Source organism: Camelus dromedarius, chromosome 16 (assembly GCF_036321535.1).
Source record: "Camelus dromedarius isolate mCamDro1 chromosome 16, mCamDro1.pat, whole genome shotgun sequence".
Classification (NCBI taxonomy): domain Eukaryota; kingdom Metazoa; phylum Chordata; class Mammalia; order Artiodactyla; family Camelidae; genus Camelus; species Camelus dromedarius.
The window spans coordinates 38,978,842-38,992,847 of record NC_087451.1 but is presented as its reverse complement, the minus strand read 5'-3'; the positions used below and the strand labels follow the sequence as shown (position 1 = coordinate 38,992,847).

Here is a 14,006-nt window from a genome sequence, read left to right as displayed (position 1 = left end):
GCTGCATTCTCTCTCATCTGATCTACTGCAAGTCTCCTGTTTGCTCACTGAAAAACAATCCTGCCTTTTTTCCAGTTTCACCCCCCACCCTGTGTTCTCGGTCGAACCTATCATATCATGCTGCAATGACACTACTTGCCTCCCCAAACCGACAACTCCTGGTACAAAATAGATGTGCAACAAATGTTTCTTGTACAATAAATTAATGCTCTACTGCGATCATCCTCTCTTTTCAAGGCAAAACAATGGACTTCTCAGTTTTCCCACTGGGAAGTTTCAACAAAAGGATCAAGGAAGATAGTTAACATTTACTAAACCTCTATTACCTGTAAGCACTGTGACATGTGGCTTTTATCAGTTATTTAATTCAGAACATTCGTTATCATTTAAAAAACTGACCCAAGTGGGTAAGGAAAATCCAGAGGGAAGAATTTTTAAAACATAAGCATTTACTACGCCTCTAGGGAATACGGAACACCCAAAGGAACAGCCTTCAAACCAGACGACTTTACATCCTTGTCAGTTTAGAATAATGACTGGGAACAACACGGGTAAATCTAGGTCTGCTGAAATCAGCTCCAGCTCCTGCATCTCTCAAGGCTGGTGCTGTCTGCCCTTGAGACATTGTAGGACTCTTCAAGTACATTACCCGCAAACTTCACAGCAGGAGAAACATGTCAAAGTCCCTGAATGTTTTAACCCAAGAACCACTTCTTGACTTTGTCCAATGTAACTAAACACCTGTTATCTGTAGGGTCACTGGTGTGGTATAAGATAAAGCATGCAGAGCTGGAAATGTCCTTTACGTTAGACATTCCTATTTGCACAAGTGAGTAATGATAATTTTTACCCGTTGTGCATTCTGTTCCTCAACACCCCATGGTGCAAACTTACAAAGTAGGTACTAGAAGGCACAGACTTCAGGGCAGCTAGAGAACAAATCTGGCAAAAAACAAAACTCTCAAAAATCTGTGCCCGGAGAGAGTCACTAATTAATCTCGTATCCTTAATCGTATAAGAGAGAATTTTTTCCCAGCAGTAAGATTTTTCAACTAAAATCAGAAATCTTAGAAAGAGGAAGCAATGCAGGTATATATGAACTCTTAGCCCAAGCAGACTATTAAGTCGCCCTGGGTATCACATGACTAGTTTTTTTTCAAGTAATACTGTTTTCTACTCCTAACTGTTACAAAACAAAGGCATACCATGTGTGCAACTGGTGTATCTGGTTTAATATCATCTATTTCAAGAGACCCAGATGGTTCTAAGCAAATTTAGCTGGGTGCTGAAAACAAGGTTTCACCCATAGATCAAAATTAAGTTACTGGGGAAAAAAATCAATCTTTCCACTGTCCTTCATTCCTGAGGCCCTTCCTTAATATGTTTCATATTTCACTTCAATATTTCACTCTAGTTTTGACATGCCAACCAAGGTGAAGTTGAGTTAATAACAAACTCAAACTCATGACAGATTTCAGATTCCCTCTGAACCTAGATAAGAGTGATAATAAAACATTTCAGCCAAAAAGCCAATTATTTGCTTTCACTGCTGAGTACCTACTCCACGATGGCAGTTAGTTGATGCTTTTCAACATCTATTTATTAATGATCTGATTGGCGTAGCCAAAGAAAATTAAAATTATTCCACATAATCGTCTGCATCTTCCAAAAGTATTTATGACTGTCTCCTTAAAGGGCTGGAAACAAGATGATAGATTTTCAGATGCAGCTCCATGAAGTTTTTATTTACTAAGTTTATGTACTAAATGGCTGTAAAGCCTGATGGACTATAAACAGGCCTTCAATAGGTATTAGTGGGGAAATGTGATTTAAATATGATTTAACAGCTTAGTATTGTTCCGACAGAATTACTATCAGCCTCAAAAGATCAAGCACAGAATTTGGTGGGCAACAGCTGACACGCTGCTTGGTTACAATGCAGAGCCTGTGTGCAAGCAGAGGAGCAGATGGAAGCAACGCTTTCAGCGCATCAAAAGGAAAAAAAAACTGCTTTGAAACCACATCCACTGGAAATCATTAACTTCTTTTCCATAAGGTCAGCTGCTACCATCATCCCCTTGCCCCAGTTTTTTAAAAAGACTAAAATACTAGCGGAGACTTTGTCCTTGAAGGTGTTTATCCGATAGGTGACTTCCAGGGATTTTGGAGAGAAATCCATCTTATAAAGATGATGGCTCTGAACCCACGAGTGAGAAGATGCAAGTGCTCTGTTTTCAGGGCTCTGCAAGTCCTTTGCATCCCGAGGAAGCGGATCAGTGCCCTAGAAAAAGTTAACAAACAACCTTCGAGGCCTGAATGACTAAACAGCTTATTTATTCAATGACTTTTCTTTGGTAGAATCCAGTACGGTGTCTGCACTTTATATGCAGACACTCTTCAGGGCTGAAATTCACTATTCAGACATCTCAACATCCTGCGTAGGAGAAGGTCTCAGGCTGAATGCACTGAATCTAAGACACTACCAGTTACGCCACCAGAAAAGAAAAATGCTGCCATCGACTTGAGCACACGTTTCGTTTTTATGGCCACCTTAGGCTTGGTGAAATATGGAAGCACCAATAACAGTAACACGTTGAGCATGACTGTTCTGAGTGCTTTTCATGATGAACACATTTAATCTTCACAGGTACCCGATGAGCAGGAAATATTATTAAAGAGATGAATAACATGCCTTAACCAGCTACTAAGTGACTGACTCAGGAATCAAACCCAACTGGTCTGACTCCAGTGCTTGCTGCCTTCATCCCTTTACCATTCTGCCTCTATCTGGTTGATGAGTACCGTGGAGCAACAGGACAGGTGGCTGTCACCTCTTGGAGTCAAGAAGTACCAGTCAGGATCCCCTCCAGGTGAGTGACAACCAAGGAAGGATTGGTTCTGAAACTAGAACTTCCACTCAGGAGGCCCCGAGGCAGAGGGTCCAAGACTCCAGCCAGTGACCACTCCGTCCTCCATCTCGGAAAAGTGAACTCAAAAGCTTCCATAAACATGGGACTTCCCAACTTATGTCTGAGGATGCCCCATCCAGGATGGTGGAAAAGGAGCAGGGGCTGCAGGCTTTGGAAATGTGAGAACTTAGCACCTTCCCTCCAAAAGAACTCCCCCAGTTAATTTCTCCACTTGTAGATTTTGTAGTTGCAAGAGTCTAACTCTGAAGTCGTTTCCATGAAGCATAACTCAAGTTAAAGAGGAGAAAAGAACCACTGTTATGGGATATTTGACATGCATCATCTCGCTGAGTCCTTCCAATCATTCTCTGAAGTGGACACCATTTTCCCCTTTCCACTGCTGGGGAATTCAGAACAATGAAGTCTCATTACCACTGAGCTCCAGGGCTCTGCTTTAGACTCTGCTTGGTCCAAGGCGAGTGGGCTCTCTGAATCTAGCACACCATCCTGCTAAATGGGCCTTGCCAGCCGCCAGTTTTTGGCAGGTTCCTAAAGTGTCCTCATCCAAATGGCTCCAAGACCCAAAGGTTGTTGGTCACCATCTGTTGTAAGCAATCCATCACTGAGGTACCAACAACTGGGCTCAACAAATATAAACACAAAGCTCTAGGTAAATAAACAGAAAAGCTGTGCCTTTGTTTTTTTTTTTTTAGTGAAGCATACTGTTTTCCCACAGTAATTAGGTCTCTTATGAGAAGGGGAAAAGCCAAACATTTGGGAATCAACTGTAAAGTGACAGGAACTGAGGATGGATCACAGAAAATAGAAGAGGTTTGAGTCTCATGGAACAGAAGAGTTAGATGAATATTTTTTCCCGAACCTCAAAAGGCCAACATTCAGAAGAATACCAAGAATCACGTAACAAACTGCCACAAGTCACCACTCAAAATGAACATATGCAAACGTTTCACCATATTTGATTCCAATTCTCCCCCCTCTATTTTTTTTAAGAAAGTTTCACATTTAAAGTTGAAATCCTTTCCCCTTCTACTCCAGGCTGACAGCTATCATAAACTTGTGAAGCTGGTCTGTATTTTTACAAATGTTATATTTTGTACAATATGTAAATGTATCCATAAGCAATATATTCTTAAATGATTTTAATGGTTTTCCACACTTAGGCTTGTAAACTCCTTTTGGAGTTCATTTCTTTTTTTTAATATGGAGTGAGGTAGGGATCTAATATTTTACTTTTTCCATATGAAATGTCAACTGACCTAATGCCATTTTCTGAGAAATTTATCTTTCCCCCCAACTGATTTAAGATGCCTTAACTACCATGTATCAAGCTCCCATTATCAACTTCAGTCCATTTCTATCTGTGCCAATACCACACTTAATACAGTTATGCTGTCTGGTATGATGAGTCTTCTTCCTTGGTCTTTGTTCAAAATTTGTTGGACATTTTATTTTATTATCCATTTGAATTTTTACAATCAATTTTATGACAATCCTGTCAGGGTTTTGATTGGAATTACACTGAATTTGGAGATTAATTTGTGAAATAATTTACTTCCTTATTATATTTAGTCTTCCTAACCATGAAAACATATTTATCATGTATTTAGGTCTTGGTGATGCCTTTCAATAATAATTTTGTCTGTAAAAATTAGATTGGTGGGGACAGTGTAACTCAGTGGTAAAGCATGTGACTAGCAAGTGCAAGGTCCTGGGTTCAATCCCTAGTACCTCCATTAAAAAAAATAAAGCCCCCCTCCCCCGCCGAAAAGTATATAGTGCTGTATGTCAATTATATCTTAATAAAATTTGGAAACAATTTTTGAAAAAGTTAGATTGTTTCTAGGTGCCTTAAAATTTGTGTTGGTATTAATGATGGTGTCTGCCCTCATAGAGCTTTGAATGAGTTAGACAGTTGAATGAGCAATTATACAGCATAAGAGGTGCCATGGTTGGAGATGTGCAAATAGCATAGTACGCAAACATCCAGGGAAGTACATGTCCAGGGCTCTACCCCTTAGGAGGGTTGTACACTTAGAGGCCTGGTCTGAATCGTCTCCATCTGCCTTTTCAAAACTCCAGAACACAACCCAGAGCGTGAAATTATTCAGAGACAACCTAGGGTTTCTGCAACTCAAAAAAATCTCTTCATAAACATTTTTTGGTTGTACAGAATCAACGTTGATGCTGATAATATTTATGATTAGGCTAATTATTTTGCTGTTTCATTAATGAAATCAGGATATCACTAAAAAGAGAGAGGACTGAAAGTGTCTGCTTTGTAACTACCAAAAAAAAAAAAAGAAAAAGAAAAACAACACTCATTGTGTAACATTGAGTAAGTTATTATTTGACATCTCCTTGCAACATGTGAATAGTTCCTCAATGTTTATAAGACTTTTTTTAAGAAGAAAAAAAACCACAGATAAAAATTTTGGGGGGGGGGGGTTGAACTATATGAGAGTAAGAGTATGTTGCATGATATTCTGTTCCTAAATAAGTCAGCATGTATCTCCTAAGAACAAAGACATTCTCCTACATATCTACAATATAATGATTATAGGCAAGAAATTTAATATGGGCTCAATACTATACCACACTATTATTTAATATATGGTCCATATTCAAATTTCCCCAGTTGTCCCATAATATCTTTTCTGTGCCCTGCACAAGCCCATCCCTTCCCTTAATCCAGAACCTAATCAAGGATTAGGCATTAAATTCAGTTGTCAAATTACTTTAGCCTCCTTTAGTCTAGGATAGTCCTCCAGGTTTTTGTTTTGTTTTTGGTCTTTGATGACATATTCTTTTTTGAAGAGTTTTGGCTAGTTTTTCTGTGGAGTGTCCCTCAATTTGGATTTGCCTGATTGTTTCTTCCCGATTGGATTCAGGTTAAACATTTTTGGCAAGGATAATCCATAGGAGATGTTGTGACCACAGTATGTCACAATGGGAGGCGTGGTATGTCATTTTGTCCTATTACTGGTGATGTAAAATTTGCTTACTTGATGGTGTTGACCAGATTTCTCCACTGTTTGTAATGAATACATACTCTCTGAGGTGATACTTTGAGGCAGTGTGAATTCCTTTTCCTCAATACAGTTTCTCTCAGTGTTTTTAGCGTTCATTGATGACTCCTGCTTGAATCAGTTATTACTACGGCAGCTATAAAATGGTCACCTAGACCTTCATACTTGGTATTGCTTTTCTGTGTCTGCCCTCTGGTTTCCTAACCACGACGCAGCCTTGTCCCTTTGATTATTCTGCTTTTGACCAGTTTGGTTAACTGTCTTCCTAACCCTCAGTACTCACAGGTCAGCATAGTCAGGCCTTTTCTAGATTTACCACAGCACCAGTGAACCAGGCCCAGTTCTGCTGCTTTAAGTGACATCTTTTAATAATAATGATCACTAGCAATAGGCTCTAGCTTCCCTGAAGGGACAGATAATCTGCATCGTGACTCTTCTCAATTAGAAAGCTAGTCTTCGTGTTGGCTAGATGCTCCTTTTGCCCTTTTTTTTTTAACATCCAGCTCTCAGATCCTCAACTGTACCACAAATAGCAAAGGCAACATCTTAAGGAGTCAAAGATGATCTGTTTTCCATTGTCCTCAAAATGATATTATTAGACACAGACTGAGTAAGGACGTCGACTTTCTACTTCACAGACCAACATGGATAATAATTCTTCAAAACTGCAAATGGGGGAGTTTTGTGCAAACTTCTTTTGAGCATGTACTGACGACCTATTAGAGAAAATTGCAGATTTTGTAGGTGGCGGGTTATAATAATCTAAGGTTAAAAACAGAACCATCCAAGTTGAAGACATTAGACGTCATGTCTAAAAATAAAGCAAATGCTTTTTTCTTTCTATAATCCTCAATTAGAAGCCATTTAAGGAAGGATAATCAGCTTGAGAGACTTGTAAATATGGATTCTACAGTTCTCACTGGCACCCCTGCTTTACAAATTAATTTTAGTACATTTTAAAATGTGTAAATAAATTACTTTACCCTACATCCATCCATGGTGCTAAGAAGGCAATAAATAGGATCGAGGGGGAGCTCAGCTAGAAGCCATGTGGTCAGGAAATTCCTCTTCAAAGAGGGGATGAGTCCGTGTGAGACCTGAGGCTGGAAGCAGCCAACCATCTGAAGGGTTGTCCAGGTAAGGGGGCTGTTGTAAGCTGAGTTGTGTTCCCCCCAAAATTCATATGTTGGAGTTCAGAATGTAACTGGGTTTGAAGATAAGGCCTTCAGAGAGGAGGTTAAGTAAAAGGAGGCCATTAGGGTGGGCCAGAGTCCAATCTGACTGGTGTCCTTAAAAGAAGAGGAAACCTGGAGACACAAAACTAGGGATGTGCACGCACAGAGGAGAGACCCTGTGAGGACCGCGTGAGGACGCAGCAAAGAGCTGGCCCCACGCAGGCCAAGGAGAGAGGTCTTGGAAGAAACCAAGCCTGCCGACACCTTGGTCTTGGGCTTCCAGCCTTCAGAACTGTGAGAAAACAGCATTCTGTTGTTTGAGCCACTCAGTCTGTGGTATTTTGTTACGGCGGCCCCAGTGCACTAATACGGGGGCAAGAAGGCCCCAGCCCCTGACACAGCCTGGCATCATCCAGGAACTGCCAGAAAGCCAGTCGCCAGAGCAACAGGAATGAGAGCAGACTGGTGGGAAATGAGATGGAGAAAGTAGCAGAGGCCAGCTCACGGAAGACCGCAGGGACCATGGGAAAGAAGCTGGATTTTAGTACAATGGGAGGTTATGCCAGGATTTTAAACAAAGGAGAGGCATGATATTTATGGGGCTTTTAATAAGCTTTTTAGTTTGGAATCATCTTAAATTTATACTAAGGTTGCAAAGATAGTACAGAGGGTGCTCGTACGCCCTTTACCCAGCCTCCTCTAAATGTTAGTATCTTATATAACCATGACACGTTTTTCAAAACTACAGACTTGATTCAGATTTCACCAGTTTTCCCACTAACGTCCTTTTTCTGTGCATTCCCCCCAGTCCACGAGTAGTGTGGACGCCTTGTCTGTCGTACTGCTGTATTCTCATCACCTCTTATAATGCCTGACACACAGTAGGCACTCAAAATTTGTCGACAAGACATGGTTTATTGACAATTCAAACAAAAGCAGAGTCTCATTAGAAAACCATCAGTAATGCAGTTAATCCCAAGGTAGGACCATAACCAAAGCAATACCTAGTATTTGTACCGCACTTTACAGTTTATGAAGTGCTTCCAGGTAAACGAACCTATATGATCCTCCACACTGTGATGCAAGCATTATTTACTCTATTTTCTTGATAAAGAAACCAAGACTCCAATGCTTAAGTCATACAGCTGAGACTTCAATACAGCTCTTTTCATTTCACAAAGAACAGCTTTGGGATTTTTTCATTACAACATAGTTAAACTAGGAACTAAATAAATTCCAAATACTTCTAGGTAAGCTCCAAGGAGAGCTCTGTGAAGGACAGTGCTTCACCCTCCCGGGAAATAAACCGGACATTCTTTTCGTCTGATCAGAGAAGTTCCTTTGCTGGAATAACGGCTAACGAGAACAAGTATGGTGCCCCCAGGCCCCTTTACTGTGTGTGTAGGGGGATGGGGGTGGTCATAAACATGCTTTTCGTAAACTGTTCTGTTTCCAGGGGTATAAAGAAGTGAAGAAATCTGGAGAACCTGATTTCATAAATGTTCACTGTTGGTTTTAAATAGCACTTAATATTTCCTTTAAATCTATAGTTGTCAGCCCTTGATGTCTTTCAGATTGCCCTGGGGGAGCTCTACAAATCTCAGTGCCTGGACCCCCCATCCCAGACAAATGAAATCAGAGTCCAGGGGGCGGTGGGACGATGGCATCAGTGAGGCTAAAGGTCCCCAGGTGACTTTAATATGCAGCCATGATTGAGAACCATTGGTCTAGGTCTTCAAATGGAGTGTGGATGGCATATCCTCTGCCCTCCAAAGACAGCTTATCAGGTTTAACTGGAAGGTAGACTCTAAGCGTCCACACGCTTCCAACTGGAGAATTCTGTGTTCCTGGAGGGACAGGGTAGGAACCACTGCTCTAGACCAGTCTGCAGCCAGGACCAATTAAATCAGAATCCCAGGGGGTGGAACCCAGGCAGGAGACACTGTCAAAGCTTGTCGGGAGAGTCCAACATGCAGCCAAGGCTGAGAACCACTGCTTTAAGTGGTACCTGCTTTGCTGGAGGAGGAAGTAAAGGCAAAGCTGCCCCCCATTAACTGCGGTGAACGACAGTAACCTGGCAGCAGCCGTCACTCGAACGATAAGCACAGACTCTCCCAGGTCTAGATTTATGGCCTTGGACAGACAACAGAGCTTTACTTTGGCATGGCGCCGCCCTCCCCAGCACTAATTAAGGCCTAAATAATTCTCATCGGTATGTGCTTAAAATAATGCGCCTCAATTTAAGACAACTTCCCCATTGTATCCTGGTTCATGTAATCACAATTTACAGGTTTTCACAAGCATAAATATACTAGTTTTCTCTCAACAAGGAGGAGAAGGTATTTAACTCTAGGTATCCCACCACTAATTTTTATTTTTTTATGCTAGATATTGGGTCATAGAAAAAGATTACTTATATGGTAATTGGTAACAGGATAACGACATGTACCTCATTCAATCAGTAATCAATATGATTATCACTAGCGTCTTTCAATTTAATTATTGCTTCTTATCATCATCCATTTCATTAAATTTTTGGCAGGGAGCGAAGGAAACAGGGTGCAGATAGCAGTGTGAAGGATGGTAGCTGAATGATAAAACTATACACCCAGAAAATACAAAGAAATGGCCTGAGTTTATTAAATAATTTGGCAAAGTAGAGAGACAAGAGAGACATCGCCACTGCACTGCTTTCTTTAGCAATTCTGCCTCCCACCAAAACTCCACACTCATTCCCAGACAGCAAACGAGCATGCCAGCACACGCCATCTGCCTAAAGCTCCAGTTCTGCACCCCTGGACAAAGCCATCTTTTAATAAAATAAGTATTATTACATAAATATACATTTCTCATGTTCTGATTTTGAAACATTAACAAGCTAAATGAACACCAATGAAGTCTTCCTTTTCTGCCTCTAGGGACCAAGTTTGAACCAGTTGGGTGACCAACAGCTGCTGCTGAATATGGAAATTAGAGGAAGGCAAATTGGCAAAGAAGACGTCTAATCAAGCTGCTTGGCCTGTCGGGTCTAGGAGCCTCAGGAGGAAGACCCGGGGAATCCATGGATCCGAGCCAGGCAGAGGCCAGGCAAGAACATTTAGGACCTCTTCAGTGTACTTGGACTTGGGCAAGTTGGGTGCCATGACAGAGAGATAAAGAGCTGACCCCACGGGCAGTCTCAGAGTCAGCGAGTTGAGGAGGAGGCAATGTAGGGTACAACAGTTGGCATTTCTCCCAGAGGAAGCAAATTGTGTTGACAAGGACTGCTCACAAGTGCCCTGGGGTTTAGTGTTTCTCTGGCAGACCGGCCTAAGTCTCAGAGAGACCTGGCCTTTGGCATGGGTAGACAATGCTGGCTCTAAGCATGAATCCTGAATTTCGGGTGGCTAACCTGGTATTTTAGATTTCTAGGAGAGTAGTGCAAAGACCTTAGCACCTGCCAAAAGGGGATAGAAGACAGTAAATGATAACCATGTGATTTTTTAAAATTTAAGATTAGAACTGGGCAGATTATAAACCAGAAGATTATGCTGGTCCTATTATAAAGATCATGGTGAGGCCGCACATCCATCCCACACCTCTACAACTGGAGCAGTTTTACCTCTTCATGAGGACAGAGGATAGAGCCATAGAGAAAAAGAGAAAGCAAGGGAATTTGTCCAGAAAAACTAAAAGAGGTTTTAATCCACCCCCCTACAATATTTTTAGATTCTCCATGGAAAAGCAATTCAGGCATGTCCGATCTTTTCCTGATGGTCCACAGCTACATCAAAATGGTCAAGTCCACTTCAACATCCAGTGACTGGCAATTGTTTAAAGAAGCACCTTTAAGTAGGGAATGCAGTGCAGCCATCAAAAATTACTGGGATGGGTACTTCATGTTAAAAACAGAATGTTTTATGTTCAATTTTAGGGAAATTGGTTAAAAAGTAAATTCATCAATACTTTGCAGGATGAACCAAAATGTTAACAGCAGTCATCTCTGAAGTAGAGGATTGCTACTGGTTTTTCTTTTCTTCTTCTCCTTTTTTTTTTTTTTATTTTTGTATTCTCCAGGTTTTAATAACCATGTGTTAATTTTCCAGTTAGAAAAAAGTCATTACTTTATAAGTGTTCAAGTTGGGCTGTGCAACACTATTTTCGACAATGAGGCTTTTATGAAGTTGGCCAGCAAAGCACCTCTGATTTCAGGTTGCTGACGAGATGGTACTAAACATTTCCATTGAGGTCACCAACCACCAGGGGTCGCTAACCATTGGGGATCCTGAACTTGGGGAAGAGTACCCTGCCAGATCCATGCTTCTCTCCTCCAGAAAGTTCCAGGAAGACTGGAAGAGACATTCAGCTGGGACAGATCTGTCACATGGTCAAATCTGGAGATCTAGTGGGTGCTGTTCTGATTTGAGTCTCTCTAACCAGGGGTTAGCAAACTTTTCTTCTTTGTAAAGGGCCAAGTAGTAAATATTGTAGGCTTTGCGGGTCTTATGAGCTCTGATGCAAGTACTCGACTCTGCTGGTGTAACATGAGAGCAGCTTAGATAACCACAGACAGGTGAATGCAACTGTGTTCCGAAATAACTTCACTTACAAACAAAAAAAGTAGTTTGCCGACCCCAATAAACTCCAGGTTCCCTAACTTAGTTCAAGAAGCTGAAGTGGCCAGGCAGAAGCTACGTCAGTCCCCGTAAGCAGATGGGTCATTACTGAATCCACTTCTCAAGTTCCTCCCATCCCAAGGGCTGACCAGCAACGACTCCTCACACTGAAGGAAGGGACGCCCATTAACACGCTCGTGTTTTCAGTCATTTAATAGCTTGCTTTACCACCAGTTGAGCCATGGGTACCTAAAGTTTGAGAAATGGCCTGCATTTTAACACCATGCATGCAGCTCACGCTGTGACATCTGAATAGAAGGTGCTTGATGTGCCCTTGCTGAATACTGAATGAACGGACCTCCCCCACCACGCTAGTGTGAAATGTGGTTCTCGAGTGACACATCTTCAGAAGCACTCAAGCTCTGTCCAAGCAGGCTCCACCTTGTATGGGACAACCTGAGCCCCACACAAATGCATCTGTACCTTCTAGAAGAATCTGTTCCTGCCACGGGGCAGGAACTTTCTAGAAGATGTTTCTAGAAGATGTCAACACGAAGAAACACAGAGTAGGCCTGGCCAAAGCTGTTCCTTCTAGAGAGTTTCTAAGTTCTTCTCACTGCCTCTTTTCCCATGAAAGAAGGTTTCCAAGTTGTGAGCTCTTCGAGGCTCCTCCCTGGCACTTAGGTACCTCCCAGCCTCCTGCATCCTGTTTTGCATTCCACTAGCTCAGTGAAGGCACCAAAGGGGTCACCTTGTCGGGAAACTCTCTCTTACCCGCTTTGACACAGCCTCACTCCTCATCATTCTCCGCAAATGCAAAACATGTGCACGAAGCAGAAATTAACAGATAAAGCCTTGCAGCTTCTAGATCCAGGCTCTTCCCTCAGTGGGTCCTGACAGAACCCACAGCTGAATGTCAGGGTGAGGTTCTTGTAGGTCAAGTCATCTACTCCCAGAGGGAAGGGAATTTAGAAATGTATTGCTCCGAAAGAAAGAGGCTGGGGTAAAAGCCAGGTCAGAAGTGGAAATGAAGCAACACTAATAAACGAAGTACTTGGCTGAAATTTAGTAAGAGTCAGAATGCCTCACGAGGTGAACTCTTCGCAGGAGGGGTGCACTGATTTTTAAGGTGGGATTTGTGTGCACATGTATATATGTGAACAGAGGCACAGCCCAGAAAATATGCACAGTATGCACACGTACGTCTTGTGTTCAGTCACTGAGAAGATGTGTGTTCAACCCAATGATCAGAAACCAGAATCTGGAGCTCCAAGTTCCCCATCATCCTGCTTGACCCCCAGTGACCATCACTCCAGGTGACAGAGATGGGGCCCGTGAGAAGTACATAAAAATGAGAAGAAAAGCCGGAACTGCTCTGAGGTCCCAGGCCCAGACGGCGCTGCTGGCTCTGGCCACACAAGGAGCTGTGAAAAGCACCGAGACTCTCAGAGTCCACGGTATGGACTGGGGGTGGAGGGGGGGCTACTCACGCTGTCGTTGCTTCCTTTGTTGTCCTCATACTTGGTTTCTATATGAATGGAGAATTTCGGCAGAAAGGAACACTATGGAGAAAAAGGGAAGTTTTGTCAGCATACCATTTTTTTCCTCTCTTCACATCTTCAATTTAGCCTCTGGATGCTCTCCTGACCATTTGGTTGCGAGCATTGTCCATGACCAGAAATGTTAAGATACTAGGTCCGTATCCAAATTCAAGGAAAGCCACCTTTGGCAGCACAGTTACATCCAGGAGTCAGGCCAGGGAGAACAACTGTCCAATAAGGCAAGTCGCCTTTCCAAAAGGAAAATGTTCTGTGAGTCTGACCACAGGCTTTAGAAAAGCAACCCCCTGAAACAGACACAATTCCAGTTCTGGATGTTTCCCTTTGGGGAGAGGCTGCCGCTGCTGGATACCTGGGGACCAGCCTGAACCATTATATAAATATTTAAATAAAGCTAGGCAGGTGGTAGAGTAGAACTTTAGATTATAAATAATCAAAGTCAGACAGACGTGGCTTTTAGTTCTCAATTTATCACTTGATAGCTATGTGACTTTGGACAAGTCATGTAACTTGTCTGAATCCCAGTAGCATTAAAACAGGGATAATTATTACCTAATAGTGACATTGAGAGGGTTACATAAAATCACATGTGTAAAATGTATCAGTACTGGGCAAAGAGCAAACATTTAACAAACGGCAGCAAATCAGTATGACACTGCAGCTGAACTTGACATAAAAGGCAGCCTTTCTTTTTGCTGGCGTGGGGCGGGGGGAGAAAAAC

The 14,006-nt window shown here is 42.1% G+C and overlaps 1 protein-coding gene across 1 annotated transcript in view; it reads right to left on the bottom strand.

Annotated features, from left to right (window-relative positions):
* PITPNC1 (phosphatidylinositol transfer protein cytoplasmic 1) overlaps positions 1 to 14,006 on the bottom strand; it is a 212,178-nt gene that overhangs the window by 60,794 nt on the left and 137,378 nt on the right. Inside the window, exon 5 of the mRNA XM_031468910.2 lies at positions 13,217 to 13,288. Coding sequence (XP_031324770.1) covers positions 13,217 to 13,288 — 72 coding nt within the window. The remainder of the gene's footprint in view (positions 1 to 13,216; positions 13,289 to 14,006) is intronic.